General features: G+C 42.7%; 1 protein-coding gene across 1 annotated transcript in view; it reads left to right on the plus strand.

Annotated features, from left to right (window-relative positions):
* Positions 1 to 15,909, plus strand: part of FLII (FLII actin remodeling protein) — a 69,626-nt gene that overhangs the window by 40,609 nt on the left and 13,108 nt on the right. The window contains exons 16-26 of the mRNA XM_033963658.1: positions 440 to 514; positions 3,734 to 3,817; positions 4,400 to 4,571; positions 4,925 to 5,029; positions 6,234 to 6,425; positions 8,207 to 8,395; positions 8,595 to 8,734; positions 12,355 to 12,586; positions 12,918 to 13,072; positions 13,959 to 14,019; positions 15,015 to 15,143. Coding sequence (XP_033819549.1) covers positions 440 to 514; positions 3,734 to 3,817; positions 4,400 to 4,571; positions 4,925 to 5,029; positions 6,234 to 6,425; positions 8,207 to 8,395; positions 8,595 to 8,734; positions 12,355 to 12,586; positions 12,918 to 13,072; positions 13,959 to 14,019; positions 15,015 to 15,143 — 1,534 coding nt within the window. The remainder of the gene's footprint in view (positions 1 to 439; positions 515 to 3,733; positions 3,818 to 4,399; positions 4,572 to 4,924; positions 5,030 to 6,233; positions 6,426 to 8,206; positions 8,396 to 8,594; positions 8,735 to 12,354; positions 12,587 to 12,917; positions 13,073 to 13,958; positions 14,020 to 15,014; positions 15,144 to 15,909) is intronic.

Below are 15,909 nucleotides of genomic sequence, written 5' to 3' on the forward strand. Positions count from 1 at the left end.
CCATTTGTATGGCTACCCCGGTCATGATAAAGACAAGCCGACCTCTATATCTGTCCAATGTTGCTGAAAATGCATTTGCTTTTGGCAGCTTTGTAATGCAGGCAGTATAGCCATTGTTTGTTTCAGGTAGGCATCACTTTTTGGTTAGTTGTTTGTTTGGGGGGGTTTTTGTTTGATATGTTTCTTTGGAATCCATTTAGTTAATGGGTAGAATATCAATTAATAACTAAACTATACTGCCAGAGATTAGTAGTTTGGTACTGGGATAAATCCAATAAGTGCCAGTTCAGAAATATTTGCTCTGTATCACTTGATCACTGAAGTTTTGACCGATGCCTTTTAGGGTGTTTTAAAATAAAAGCACACTATGCATTTAGTGACTTCTGCTGCTGCCATTCCTCTCGGTCCTCTCACTGAGGGTTTTATCTCTTGATTGCAGGTTGTATCGCGTCTTTGGAAAGAAGAACATAAAACTTGAGTCTGTGCCTCTGAAAGCTGCTTCCCTGGACCCCCGGTGAGTGCCACTTATACCCAGATCTTTACTGGCTAAAAATGGCATATGTCCAGTTGGTTGGTGGAGTTCTGATTTAAGGATTACAGAAGGGTGACGAGGTGGGTGAGATGGGCGACTGGATCACCATGTCTGCTACCATCATTGCAGCTATGGGAGAACGCAGTTCTGTGCGGACTGCAGGGGATTTCCTCCTCCTCTCTAGCCCGTGTCATTGGGAGAGGGGGCAGTGCTGTCCTTGCTCCCTCCACCCTGCTTTACTCCTGAATTAAGACAGCTCAGCGCTTGGAGGATTATACACAGACTGATTTTGATGTTTAGCTTCCTCCCCAGATTTATTTGTCATTAAGAAGGTCATTCTAGAAGAATCTACCTGTAAATGTGCTGGGTTTGGGGGGGGTTAATGCACACACAAGACGAGCCAATTAGAGAGCCCAGCAAAATACTATTTTTACTGACTTGTGGCAGTTGCTTTAAGAAGCCACTGAGGTTAACACCCAAGTCCTAATGATCAAGTAGCTCAGAGCAGGTTCAGAAGCCATAGTGGCTATATTTGTACTCCGCTCTACATCCTGTCCTGCTTTCTGAAATTACTATTTACATATCCAAACGTGAATCCACTGTTTCTGCATGTACAAGATTTTTAAATGAATGTGCCACTCCTGCCTGTCCTCTTCCTACGTTTTACAAAAGATTTCAACTTCACCAGAGCCTTTTGTAAAATATTGGTGAAAAAGGATATCCCATTTCCCTCGTAGAGCCCTAGTGCGCAATGGGGCTTTCAAGCTTTAATTTCAAGAAAACAGAGTAAATTCCTGAGTCCTTTGGATGGGAGGAAGAAGAGCAAAGGACTCTTCTAACTCCGTGTCTACCCCCAAGAGATCCTGACAAAGTAAAATTGCTCAATGTCGCCTCAATAGCTGGACCTTAGAAAATAGCAAAAGTAAGAATAATATAAATTTTCCGTCAAATGCTCCTTCTAATGTGGTTAGGGGACAAGAAACTACAAGAAGAAGTTGTAAGCAGATCTTATCTCCTGCCTGAGCCCACCTGTAAGAACCAGGCCTATGAAGTCAGGTTTCATTGTGGATCAAGAAAGAACAAATAGGAGCAGAGGGTGACATGGGAGAGGTTAGGTAATGGGGAGCCGCAGAAGTTGATGGGGAACTTGAGAAGAGGGGGGGGTTTTGTGGCCATAGTGACTTGTGCCGTTCACAATTGAATAGACTGAAGTAGTGAAAAGGTTCAGTGGGAAGATGCAGGAGGGGATGGATTTGGGAAATGCGAGCGAGAACCAGGTCACATGATCTTGCACTGCTTTGGAGACGTGCGGAGGAGGAGCCTGGAGCTGAAGAATGTGATCGTTACTTGTACATACATTGAGGACATGAACTACAGACATAACGTTTTCTTGCATATGTTTGGCAAATCTCTGCTAAACCAAAAATGTTTTCCGTGGCTCATGCTGAAAGTGACCATTTACCTTTTGCATGCTAAGATTATGCAGTACTAGGAGTTGTATAAGTGTCAGACGGGCAATAATCGGTGTTCGACAAACTTAGCACGCAGTCTGCATAGGGTGAAGCTGTTAAAGGAGTAGGTCCAACTCTTAGATGAATAGGTTTATGTGATGAAGTGCAAGATTTACACCTGCCTTTTACATGGCGTAAGTGATGGTGCAAATGCTGACTTATGCTCTATTCTGTAATGGAATCTGGGCGCCCAGATTGCCATTGTAAAATTAAGAACATAAGAATAGCCTTACTGGGTCAGGCCAATGGTCCATCAAGCCCAGTAGCCCCTTCTCACGGTGGCCAATCCAGGTCACTAGTACCTGGCCAAAACCCAAGGAGTAGCAACATTCCAGAATCTCAAAGATTAGCAACATTCCGGAACCCCAAATAGGTGCAACATTCCATGCAGAATCCCCAAAGAGTAGCAAGATTCCGGAACCCCCAGAGTAGCAACATTCCAGAATCTCAAAGATTAGCAACATTCCGGAACCCCAAATAGGTGCAACATTCCATGCAGAATCCCCAAAGAGTAGCAAGATTCCGGAACCCCCAGAGTAGCAACATTCCAGAATCTCAAAGATTAGCAACATTCCGGAACCCCAAATAGGTGCAACATTCCATGCTACCGATCCAGGGCAAGCAGTGGCTTCCCCCATGTCTTTCTCAATAACAGACTATGGACTTTTCCTCCAGGAACTTGTCCAAACCTTTCTTAAAACCAGCTACGCTATCCACTCTTACTGCAACCTCTGGTAATGCGTTCCAGAGCTTAACTATTCTCTGAGTGAAAAAAATTTCCTCCTATTGTTTTTTTTTTTTATAATTCTTTATTAATTTTTTCATCTTTCAACAAGTGTATATTACACATATCAACACTTAACAAATCACTTGAAAATCTTATCAGCAATGTCTTTATATAAATAATAATCCCTCCTCCCCCCTTCCCTCCCTCCCTGATATTAATTTCCAAATAACTCTCCAATACCCTCCCACCCCCCTTCTACTATAAAATGGTGTATCATTCACAGAGAACATGGTATTTAATCTTGACAATACAATGCTAATGGCTCCCAAATTTTAATAAAGTTTCTATAATTTCCTTTTTGTACCGCTATTAATCTTTCCATTTTATACAGATGACATAATGAGTTCCACCAAAAATTAAAACTAAGCCTACTGTGTCTTTCCAGTTATTAGTAATATGTTGAATGGCAACTCCTGTCATAATCAATATTGGTTTTAAAAGTATTTCCCTGTAACTTCATCGAGTGTCCCCGAGTCTTTGTAATTTTTGACGGAGCAAAAAATTGATCCACTTGTCTGCATTTTAGCATCCAAATCTGGACAACCTTTATAGAATTACCCCCCCCCCCTTAAAGCCTAAGAGGTATGAGGAGTAAGACCCTGAAGCAAAGGCATGCACTTCCCGGCTCTCATTTCATGGGCGCTATAATCATTTTTGTACTCCATTAATGGTTTGAAACCATTTGAAAATATTTTCTCTTTCATTTGGGTTTTGGACTTGTAGAAATTTTCCACTTCCATAAAATCCAGCTAGGGAATGAGATGTTTTAGCTGGTGCAGTGATCTGGTTTGCTAAAGGTCCCCCACGTAGCTCCAAAGACCTTCCTCCCACATCCTGTTCCCTCTAGTTCTCATTGCTTTGCTGTGGGCCTTCTAAGCATTGCTCTTCTCTGCCACCTTCTAGATTTGTTTTCCTTCTGGACCATGGCCTGGACATCTACATTTGGAGAGGGAGTCGAGCTACCCTGAATGGCACCACCAAAGCCAGGTAAGTTAACCCAGGCGGAGACAGGGAGGTGAAGAACTAATGCTGGTCCCATGGTTGTCCAGTACAAACACCTCCCTTCCCAAAGAGATCTGAAGTTCACATTTTTGACAGACTTGTTCACTAAATAGATTCAGAAGCTTTGCACTCCAGATCCACAGACCTTGCATCACAGGGATCGGAGGTTTTGCATTGAGCCCTTGATGTACCAGCTTGCACTTGAAGCTGATTATTTCTGTATGGTGAAGCTTTTCTTAGTAATGTTCAGGAGTTTTCCCTGTCTGGCAGAAAAATTGTGCCACTCAAGGGGGAACCAGAGCTACTAGTCCTTATAACCAAATTCAGCCCGTGGATTCTTGAATGTTTCAGCTGTGGATCATATGCTGTGTGCTTCTTATCTGCGTTAAGTATCAAGATGACTTTTGTGTGCATCGCTGGGAAATCCACAAACGTGCCACAGAGAAGACTGCGTTTTACCCTTATGTTTTGTAGAGCGTGATGTCATCACAAGGGCTCCAGACTTCCCACTGTAAAATGCTTTTCTTGTTCTCCCTTTCTTTTGGAAATGATTCTTGCACCTCACAGGCTGTTTGCAGAGAAGATCAACAAGAATGAAAGAAAGGGGAAGGCGGAGATTACGCTGCTGGTACAGAACCAAGAGCCTCCTGAGTTCTGGGAAATTTTAGGAGGGCAGCCAGACGAGATCAAAATAAATGTTCCTGATGACTTCAAGCCAGTCAGACCTAAGTTGTATAAGGTATGGACCAAACTGTTTCCCATCCATAACTGACCCCTCACAAAGCACAGAAAAATGAGGGTTACCTCGTTTCTGGAGTAACCTACTGCACCGAAAACAGAACTAGCTTTGTTTCATAATGAGATGGGCAGTCTATGCTTTGGAATATTTGTTAAAGCATAAGAGTTATCCTACTGGATCAGACTAAGGGTCCATCCAGCCCAGTTTCTTGGTCCCAAAAGTAGTTAGTCCAGGTCACAAGTATCTGGCAGAATCCCAAAAAGTAGCAAAATTCTTGATGAGAGGAATGTCCTTAGGTTCACATCATGGGTCTAATGTTTGTCTAATTCTTCCATCTCTTCCTGCTGCTTCAGGTTGGCCTGGGGCTAGGATACCTGGAGCTCCCTCAAATTAACTACAAGCTCTCTGTGGAGCACAAGAAGAGACCAAAGATTGACCTGCTGCCAGACATGAGACTGGTAGGACCTTAATGTCTGATTTAGACTGTGCAGGGGATTCCTTTCAGAGCAGGAAAGGGAATTGGAGGAAAAGATGAGAGCACACTACCACTGGGCTGAGAACCAGGGCAGTCAGAGTTCAAGCCCCATTCTGTCACTACTCAGGTACTCCCGTAGATGTCCTTGGTAGAGAGTTGCGCGGGGACAGGAATCCCACCCGTCCCCGCCGGAATCCCCTCCGTCCCCGTGAGGTATCCCCTCTGTCCCCACCTGCACCCCATAAAAGTTACCTGACCCCATAAAAAGCAGCAATTACTTCAGAAAGTTGTTGTGTTGTTTTTTTTTGGGGGGGGGAGTTTCTGTACTAGAATAACTATGCATTTCTAGTTTACTGATGTACCACATGCAACAAAATATTTATATTTTTATATTATTTCAAAGTATGATGAATGAGAGAACTCAGAGATATTAAACCAGCATATTAAACCATTTCTAAACTATGCATGTGGGGATAATTGAATAAATGTATTTACACATAGAGAAGACTGTTTTACATGCACAAACTTGTGTGCCCTCATTTGCACTTAAAAGTATGTGCACAGAAAGTGTTGTTGTGTTGAGTTTGGTTGGCGTGGAAGAGGAGTTGTGATGTTGAATGAGTCAAGTATTGAGAGAGGAGACACCAGAGATCATTCCTGCCCTCCTTCACTAGACCTCAGACGATCAAGTTCAGTCTGGGTCCAGCACTGCGGCGGGAACGTCTATGCTGAGCATGGAGCTCAGCACGTAGGCTCAACACGTAGGCAGTGAGCTCAGCATGTAGGCACACAGAGTTCCCTCCCCTGGATGATGCGTGCCTACGTGCTCAGCTCACTGCCTACGTGCTGAGCTCTATGCTCAGCATAGACATTCCCGCTGCGGCGCTGGACCCAGACTTGGACTGAATTTGAAATTAGGTAGGCCTCCCCGTGGGAGTCCTGTGGGCCTGGGAGGGGTCCCCATGGGAGTCCCTTAGACTGGGGGGATCCCGTGATCCCCATTCCTGTGCAGACCTCTAGTCCTTGGGGCAGTGACATCTTGTACAGGAACTCTTTTCACTGTTCAGTGTTGTGTATGCCCAGTAATGCTGTAAAAATATTATCACTACTAGGGTGCAGAAGGGGTTCCATTCTACCTCTTAGACATAATGAAATACTTGCCTTTTTCCATCTTCTCTGCTCTTTAGCTCCAGAGCTTATTGGACACCTCGTGTGTGTACATCCTGGACTGCTGGTCGGATGTCTTCATTTGGATTGGGAGAAAGTCCTCAAGGCTGGTGCGGGCGGCAGCTCTGAAGCTCGGACAGGAGCTCTGTAGCATGCTGCACCGACCCAAGCATGCCATAGTCATCCGGAACCTGGAGGGGACAGAGTGCCAGGTATCCAGCAAAAATAGGGTCGAAACCTCTCTACCCTGCTTCAGTAAGGCTCTTCTGATCCAATGATGATAAAGTGATTACAACCAGGGCAGCATGCGACTCCATGTCTCTACTCTGTACTCCAGGAACCTATCCAGGCAGCAGACATACTGTACAAAAGAGCAGTGTTTAAATTTGGTAAATTTGCAAAAGCTTTTTTTTCTGCATTTTCAAGGTTAAATGTATCCCAGTTGATCATATGGATACTTCTCCTGGGTGACAAAAGGGTGTTGTGGGGTCAGGGAAGAAAGATTGTGTACACTTCTTGCTGTTTTGGTGCAGACCAAAGCTGGAGAGCCTCATGCTGAAGAGATAGGTCCACTCAGATCCCTCTCCTCCATCTTCGCCCTCTAACAAAATTTCAGTGTGCATTTTCACACAATCTAGCTTCTCTTGTGCCCAAAATGAAACATCTGCAGCCTCTGAGTGAGTAACACTAAGATCATGCTGCTGCACTGGCATGCCCTAAGGTCAGATATGAATGATATGATCTCCCTTTGCTGACATTGATAGGGCCACCAGAAAATGCTGACAACTAAGGCTGGGCTGACAGCTGGTTTCCATTCTGCAGGGTGCCTTTCCTCAGGTTCTCTGCTGTGTGAAGCAAGTATTCCTAGGGGGTTGCCCCTAGATTTTCCACTCTGCCAGAGTGTATTTCCTGAAGTCTTGCCCTGACTTCTCTGCTGTGTGAAGCAGGTATTCTTTGAGCCTATCCCCTGGTTCTTCCCTCTATGGGAACAATCTTTATAATAGGGCGTCTATAAAAGTTTCCAAAAACTTGCCTTTTCCAGTGGTGCACAAGTGGTTCTTGCACACAGAGTAGGTGCAAGTTGTGCATATATAATAATAATAATAATAAATTGTTTTTTTGTATACCGCTGTACCAAAAGTTCAAAGTGGTTCACAACAAAGTAAAAAACACATACAAAAGGACATTAAAACAGTCAAAAAATGCATCAATTAAAAAGTTAAAAAGCAAGGAGAAGTTAAACAGTATCACAACTAAGATGTAAACATGTCAAACAGGCATGTGTCTTTAGTGATTTTCTAAAATCAGAATAGGAAGTAGCCTCTAATATAGGCTGGTAAATATGATCACACCACCCCTCCTCTTAGGGACAAGCACTGGCTTAGTTTTTTTACTTTGTGGGCTGGCTCTACAGACTGGATTACCATCTTCTCTTGTATCTCTACCTACCTGTTTGAACTCTTCATTCTTTGAATGATCAACATTTGGGTTTTCCTTCTTCCCAGGCCTCTGAGGTTCTTCTGCCTTTTATTGTTTGACCTCGACTCGTTGCAACTGGAGTTGTCTCTGTCAAATTCAGAAGTGCATGAAATACGTACCTGTTTCAAATGGCTTTTGGGGAGTTGGCCCTAGGGACTACGAGGTTGTGAAGATGCTCCTGATTGAAATTTGGATCCAAGTGTTAGTTTGAACCGCTTTGACCTGCCCATCAGAATACTGAGGTGTATCTTTCTAAATAAATGACATTGCAGCTCTGCCCCTGGGAATGTAAGGCACGAGTATCGGAAAACATGCCCTTGTCAGCACCTGGGCTCAGACGCACATATCCACCTGTGCGATTGTGTAAGAACTCCCTACTAGTGTTCCCTCTGCCTTGGCTGTGGTCTGGATTTAAGGCTTCTTAGAAGCGCAGCCCCTCACAGCATGTTCACACAAGCTGCTCTTTGATCTCTGACGGAAAAGAATAGCTGTTTAACCCTTTCCTCTCTCTAAGGTCTTCAAGTCAAAGTTTAAGAACTGGGATGACGTGCTGAAAGTGGATTACACACGCAATGCGGAGACGGTGCTAAAGAATGAGGGATTGATGGGGAAAGTTAAGAAAGATGCAGAGAAGAAGGATCAGATGAAAGCTGATCTGACAGCTCTCTTTCTCCCACGCCAACCTGCCATGCCGCTGACGGAGGTAACCCATTGCTGTGTCTGTAATAAAGATGAGTCGGCCTTGCAGGGGTCCGTGCTGTGTCCGTTTTATAGCTGTTCACACTTGTTTCTGTCTTCCTCCTTCAGCTCTGTCCTGAGCACTCAGTCTGCGTAACACAGCTGCTCGAGGGCCTGGTAATGTCTTGATGCTGTTATTCTCTCCCTCTTGCGTACCTGTGTAGGCTGAGCAGTTGATGGAGGAGTGGAACGAAGACCTGGATGGCATGGAGGGCTTTGTCCTAGAAGGGAAGAAATTTTCACGTTTGCCCGAGGAGGAATTTGGCCATTTCTACACCCAGGACTGCTACGTCTTCTTGTGCAGGTGACTGGTAGGCAGATTAATCCCAGGACTGTAGTGAGGGATACCCCAGCAGAGCTGTAGGGCTTGTCCCTGGGGACTGCAGAGTGGCTAAAAACAAGAGTATTGATCTTTGAGAGCCACAGATGCCGTTTGACAGGCTGAGCAGAGCCTTTGTGATTTAATATGGAAATCCCTCTGCCACGACACAAATTCAGACCATTTCGTGATGTTTTTCACCCATTGACTTCTGTACAGTTGATTTTGATTTAGGTATGATGCTCCTTATTATTTTTTATTTTCAAATTTTACATAAAGTGTACAAAATATTAAAATACAATTGATGAATACAGAATATCACTTTTATATCTAATACATCATATTTCTAAATATATTTTTCCCCCTCTCCCTCCCCCCACCCTTCTATTACTTTTCATATATTATTTTTAATTTTCAAATTTTACATAAAATGTACAAAATATTAAAAAAATTGATGAATACACAATATCATTTTATATCTAATATATCATATTCTAAATATATTTTTATCCCTTCTCCCTCCCCCCACCCTTCTATTACTTTTCATTCATACATTACGTATTGTATAACATATTATAACATATTATGTAGAAATTATTTTCATTACCCCCCCTCTATGTGTGTCATAAAAAAGATATTTAAAAGAAGAAAAGAAGAAGAAAGATCATACTATTTATTGATTGCAGTATTTTGTCAATGGCCCCCATATTTTTATAAATTTAGTATATGTCCCTCTTTGTATTGCTATCGTTCTTTCCATTTTAAATATATGACATATTGTATTCCACCAAAATGTATAATTTAGGTTGTTATAATTTTTCCAATTATTGGTTATATGCTGAATGGCAACCCCTGTCATGACTAGTAAAAGCTTGTTATTTTCTGGTGAAATTTGACTTTTTTTTCTCATCATCATTCCAAATAATACTGTATCATATGATATTGCTACATGATTTTCCATCAATTTATTAATTTGTGGCCAAATTGCATTCCAAAAACTTTTAATGTAGGGACAATGATACAGTAAATGATCCAACGTCCCTGGTTCCAGATTACAGTGCCAGCATTTATTGGACTTAGAACTGTCTAATTTTTGCAAACGTGTAGGGGTCCAAAAAGCTCTATGTAATAAAAAGAACCAAGTTTGTCTCATAGATGCTGACACTGTACATCTCATTCTCCAAGACCAAATTAGTGGCCATTGAGATGCATTAATTTGATGCTTAATCTCAATGCTCCAAATATCTCTTAGACCAGTGATTCCCAACCCTGTCCTGGAGGAACACCAGGCCAATCGGGTTTTCAGGCTAGCCCTAATGAATATGCATGAGAGAGATTTGCATATGATGGAAGTGATAGGCATGCAAATTTGCTTCATGCATATTCATTAGGGCTAGCCTGAAAACCCGATTGGCCTGGTGTTCCTCCAGGACAGGGTTGGGAATCACTGTCTTAGACCATTTTTTGGCTTTTTATTCATATATCCAGATATTAATTTATACCACTATATATTTATACCATTATAGGTATGATGCTGAGACCATGTGAGCTACATGTCCACAGAGTACTAGAAATGCAAATAAAGAAAGCTTTCTAGAGACTTTACAGTTCTTTTGAAAAAAAGCCTGCAAAACCATTGAATTAAAGCGTCTGTTAATGGTTCTTTTGCAATATTTTCAAAAATCAACTTTTCCTGTAGAAGAATTCTGGATGAAAAAATACAAGTGGGCAATTATAATTATTATTTGTTTTTTAACTATACAGGTAATTGCGGAGTTCAGGGCTGGGGCAAGAGTGTTGGACCTCCTCTCCCAGTTAATTGTTAGGTCTTTAACCTATTTTGATAATTAAACTCTACAATCATGATTATGCCACAACAATCTATAAAACATTATTTGGATGATTATTGCAATTGTCTGGGTCTCGCCACGTCTGGATAGGTAGAACCGACGTTTCAGCCATCATTCTGTAGTTTGCTTCAAGGTGTGCTGAGGTCTGCAGTTTGTCTTTATATATAGTGGGTCCTCAAACCTGATTGGCTGTGGCTTAAGGCGATTGGGCAAGAAAGTGTGTTGGCCACAAATCTAAATCAAGATCCAGCCAATCAGGTTTGAGGACCCACTATATATAAAGACAAACTGCAGATCTCACAGCACACCTCGAAGAAAGCCACAACATGATGGCTGAAACGTCGGTTCTGCCTACCCAGACATGGCAAGATCATGACGCCAGCTTTGGAAGCCTTGGAGAACATAATTTGGATATCAGATTTTTAGTTTTAAACTTTATTTTGTGTCTCTTTATACACACTCACATAATGAGGGCTGTTTCCAAAAGTCCTTAATCCAGGTAAATGGAATAATTGAAAATTGGCTGGCCCCCTTAGGTGCTAATGGATCTTTGAGTTTGTGTGGCTGTCGGGACCTATCTCTCGACTTGACTGCAGCCACTCTTTGAGGCATCACAAAAACTGCTGCCCTAGGCGACTGCTTAGTCTTGCCTAATGGTCATGCCAGCCCTCTTCTGTGGCTACTTGTTGCAGCCAAGGAATGGGTAGTTTTGATATTGCAAATCTGTGTGTGCTACTGCTTCCTCTGACCTGATTCAACCCTACCAGGAACCACTTCCATGAAATGGTGGGTAAAAGAAAATGTTATGGAACAACCCGCATACTTTTTTTTGTGTGGGGAGCAGTTTGCAAAAAGCCATTTTTATTTTGTGAGAAAGCTGCATGTTTTGGGTTCATAGACAAAATCGCGCGAGACAACGGCGCGCCAAAGAAAAGCACTATTTTAAAGGGTTCCGACGGGGGGTGTTGGTGGGGAACCCCCCTATTTTACTTAACAGACATCGCGCTGGCGTTGTGGGGGTTTGGGGGGTTATAACCCCCCTCATTATACTTGAAACCGAACTTTTTGCCTGTTTTTTAGGGAAAAAGTTCAGTTTTAAGTATAATGTGGGGGGTTACAACCCCCCAAACCCCCCACAACGCCAGCGCAATGTCTGTTAAGTAAAATAGTGCTTTTCTTCGGCGCGCCATCAACCTTGCGCTCAGTTGTCTGCGCACCTTTGTCTCGCGCGATTTAGTCCCGTCACCCATGTTTTGAGGTATTTAGTTACATGAATGGATGTTTCATTTGATTTTCCTGGGCGTATTTTTCAAACTGTACTGCTGGTGACAGACTCTTGAGGGTAGGGAGGCAAGGAAGGGCATTCTGCGCAGGTCTGGTGTCCGTACCATTGCAACTTGCATGTAACTTCTTGGTGCAGATTGTGTGAGATAAAGGAACAGTAAGTAAATAGGACAAAATTTCTATTCTTGTGTATTTACCTGTTTTAAGCTCCTTCCACCATAGGAAGAGCATTGAATGTCAAATGTCTCCCTCTACTTCTCTGTGTGTCTGATTGGACAAAACTACTTGTACCAGCATGCATTGCAGTGCCCCCCCCCCCCCCACACACACACACACACCTGAGACAGTGAAATTGGCCTTGTTGCCCGAGTATCTCCCCACAAGCTAGATCGGTAAAGCTGGTTCTCCGACCATAAGTACACCGACTGCCAGCGTTCCCAGCATGGAAATTAATACACTGCCTTGTTTTAGATACTGGGTGCCAGTGGAATGCGAGGAAGAGAAGAAAAGCCAGAAGAAAGTGGTAGAGAATGAAGCGGAACGAGGAGAAGAGGAGGAGGAGGAGGAAGAGAAGCAAGCAGAGGAAGACTTCCAGTGCGTGGTGTACTTCTGGCAGGGCCGTGAGGCCTCCAACATGGGCTGGCTGACCTTCACCTTCAGTCTACAAAAGAAGTTCGAGAGCCTCTTTCCAGGAAAGCTGGAGGTGAGTATGGGAAACCTTCCACTGTGTACATTCTGTTCCACACTGTATCAGGCTTGGAACAGGATTTCCCCTCCAGCTGTCTTCTAATGCTGGGCTTGGGGATTAAAGTTATGTGATTTTTGCAATAAGAAAGAGAGAGAGATGGCAGAAGTCACAGCTATTTCCCTGCTATCTTTAAAGAAAACTAAGATCTGTTTGCCTCTGGATTCATAACGCACCCAGCTGTTTACTAGTGGCAGCTTCAAAAGTAACTGCGGAAGGATCCATAGAATAGGCACACAAGGTGGGAGGAACTTCAGAAAGTTGTATTGTAACTTGCTTCACTTTTCAGGTGGTGCGAATGACCCAGCAACAGGAAAACCCCAAGTTTCTGTCCCATTTTAAGAGGAAATTCATCATCCACAACGGGAAAAGGAAGAACAAAGATGATAAAGTGCAGCCTAGTCTCTATCATATCCGCACGAATGGCAGTGCCCTCTGTACCAGGTGAGGTCCTGCAGCTGCCCTTGGCATCTGTATGGGAACTAAAATACATAGAAACATAGATGACGGCAGAAAAGGGCTCCAGCCCATCAAGTCTGCCCACTCTGCTTACCCACCCCCTGTCTATGCCCTAATGCCCCAATTTCCTTATCTTGACCCTCGTAGGGATCCCACATGGATATCCCATTTATTCTTAAAGTCTGGCACGCCGTCTGCCTCGATCACCTGCACTGGAAGCTTGTTCCAATGATCAACCACTCTCTCTGTGAAGAAATACTTTCTGGTGTCGCCATGAAATTTTCCGCCCCTGAGTTTGAGCGGGTGCCCTCTTGTGGCCGAGGGTCCCTTGAGAAAGAAAATATCATCTTCCACTTCGACACGTCCCATGAGGGACTTAAATGTTTCGATCATGTCTCCCCTCTCCCTACGTTCCTCGAGAGTGTAGAGCTGCAATTTGTTCAGTCTCTCTTCGTACGAGAGACCCTTGAGCCCCGAGATCATCCTGGTGGCCGTCCGCTGAACCGATTCAATTCTGCACACATCTTTACTGTAATGTGGCCTCCAGAATTGCACACAGTACTATAGTGCTATGAAACACCCGCAGGCCATTTTGCTTTCCTGATTTTTTTCAAATTGAGCGAGTGAAAATGCCTGCAGAAGGCCAAATTAAAAAGTCCCCCCTTCCTTGATTTTTTTTTTCCTCTTCCTGATGCTACAGGAAATTCCTTGGGTGTAATAAGATAATTCAAAACTCTGAGCAAACTGACTTCTAGAATTGTTTTCAGAAGTTTTTCTGAATTGGAAATTTGGCCCTTGGATTGTGGGGGGTTGTTGCAATGCCACTATTCCCTGCTCTTTTCTGATCCTTCTCTCTCTCCCTCCCTCCTAGGTGTATCCAGGTTGGCACAGAAGCCTCTAACTTGAATTCTGAGTTTTGCTACATCCTGAAGGTGAGACTTAAAATTTGCTCCTTGCCTCAGGGTTGGTATTAGATAACCTTCAACATACAGCAAAGTCAAAAGCCCAAGGTTTATCCAGAAATTCCTTAGAATTCATAGACTTTGGGCAGAAGTTAATTTGAAATTGGTGATTTTTTTTTTTTTTCCAGCTGATGTATTCAGTATTTGAAAAAAGTTATCCATCCTCTGGCAGCCAGTGAATGTATAAGTTAAAATAAGAATAGCTGTATTGGATCAGACAGATAGTCCATCTAACCCAGTATCTTGCTTCTAGCAGTGGCCAATCCAGGTCACAAATACCAGCAGAATCCCAAAGAGTAGAAAGATTATCTATGTATTTTCAAAAGTTATATGGAGAGCATCTGGCTAACTGAATGCTCATATACTATCCATAAGATATAAGAAGGGGCCAGGTGTTACATTACATCACGTTCCCTCTGCCGCGATCCTGCCCCTGATGTCAGAGGAGGGGCGGGATCACGGCAGAGGGAACGTGCTGCGGAGGCCAATGGCAGCCTGCAAGGAATGTTACAGCACTGGCGATCCTCTCTGCAGGCTGTGGTAATTAGCTGAAACTAAGACCGGAAGGCCAAGGGGGAAGCTGGAAGACGCTGCAAAGAAGGGGGGAAGATTTATAAACTATAAAGAGTTTTTACCTCATGCAAAATTGTCATTTCTTTAATAAGACATTAACTTTTTTTTCTGCGGCCCTCCAAGTCCCTACAAATCCAAAATGTGGCCCTGCAAAGGGATTGAGTTGAGACCTTTGACAAAGAGCAACCAGGACCAGTACCAACAGCCCTCTCTCCTCTTGTGCTCTTGTTCAAATGCAGACACTTATTGTGTGGCCTGGTTTGCATAAATTAGTATGGGTTAAAAAAGCAGGTCCCTGTACAGACAACACAACCGCTGAACTGGAGGGAAGGAGTCGATTTTGTGGCGCTTTAACCTTGCTCTCTGGTGATCCTGCCTCTGCTGTGTTCCAGGTGCCCTTCGAGAGCACAGACAATCAAGGAATAGTCTATACCTGGGTTGGTCGTGCCGCTGATCCCGATGAGGCAAAGCTTGCAGAAGACATCACCAATCACATGTTTGATGACACTTACAGTAAACAGGTGAGTTACGGTCGATTATCCGGTGCTTATAAGGCTTGGTATGTAGTAGGGATGTACTGAATATTCATATTTACTTTATTCGTATTCAGTCAAATAGTGATTTAAATTTTTTTTTTTTTTTTTAAATTTTTATTTATTAATTTCCATTTTTACAATAATTGATTCACAAGTAATATAATTAATTATTATATATCATTGTATCTATCATTAATAAAACTTAATTTATAAACAGTATATATTATAAATTATATATAATCAGAAGTTATAAATCCCTCCCCATTTTTACAAATAATAATTCCAAAAATTATACATAACCCACCCCATTCCTATATAAGTACTGCAATTGTGCTAAGAAGTCTAATCATTAGAATAATTAGTCAATGGTTGCCAAATTTTCTTGAAATTATGAAGATTCCCATGTTGTAATGCTAGTACTTTTTCCATTTTGTAGATATAACAGACATAGTTCCACCAGAACGTATAATTTAATTTGGTATAGTCTTTCCAATTTTGAGTGATTAGAAAAAGAATAATCAGTGGCTCTACTGTGCTAAATCCTACTGAAATAAACACTCGATCTCTGATTTTACATTCCTTCTTTTATTGTTTCTCATGTTCATTTCTGCTATTCATATTCAGCCAACTGTAATGTTATTTGCTACAGCTCTAGAAGACTGGTCCATGGCTAGCCATTGCCAACTTGTATCTCTCAAAGGTGTCCAGCCTTCATCCCTCAAAATAGAGATCCATCTTAGGTCCTACTGAG

The sequence above is a fragment of the Geotrypetes seraphini genome, chromosome 11 (assembly GCF_902459505.1).
Source record: "Geotrypetes seraphini chromosome 11, aGeoSer1.1, whole genome shotgun sequence".
In the NCBI taxonomy this organism is placed as follows: domain Eukaryota; kingdom Metazoa; phylum Chordata; class Amphibia; order Gymnophiona; family Dermophiidae; genus Geotrypetes; species Geotrypetes seraphini.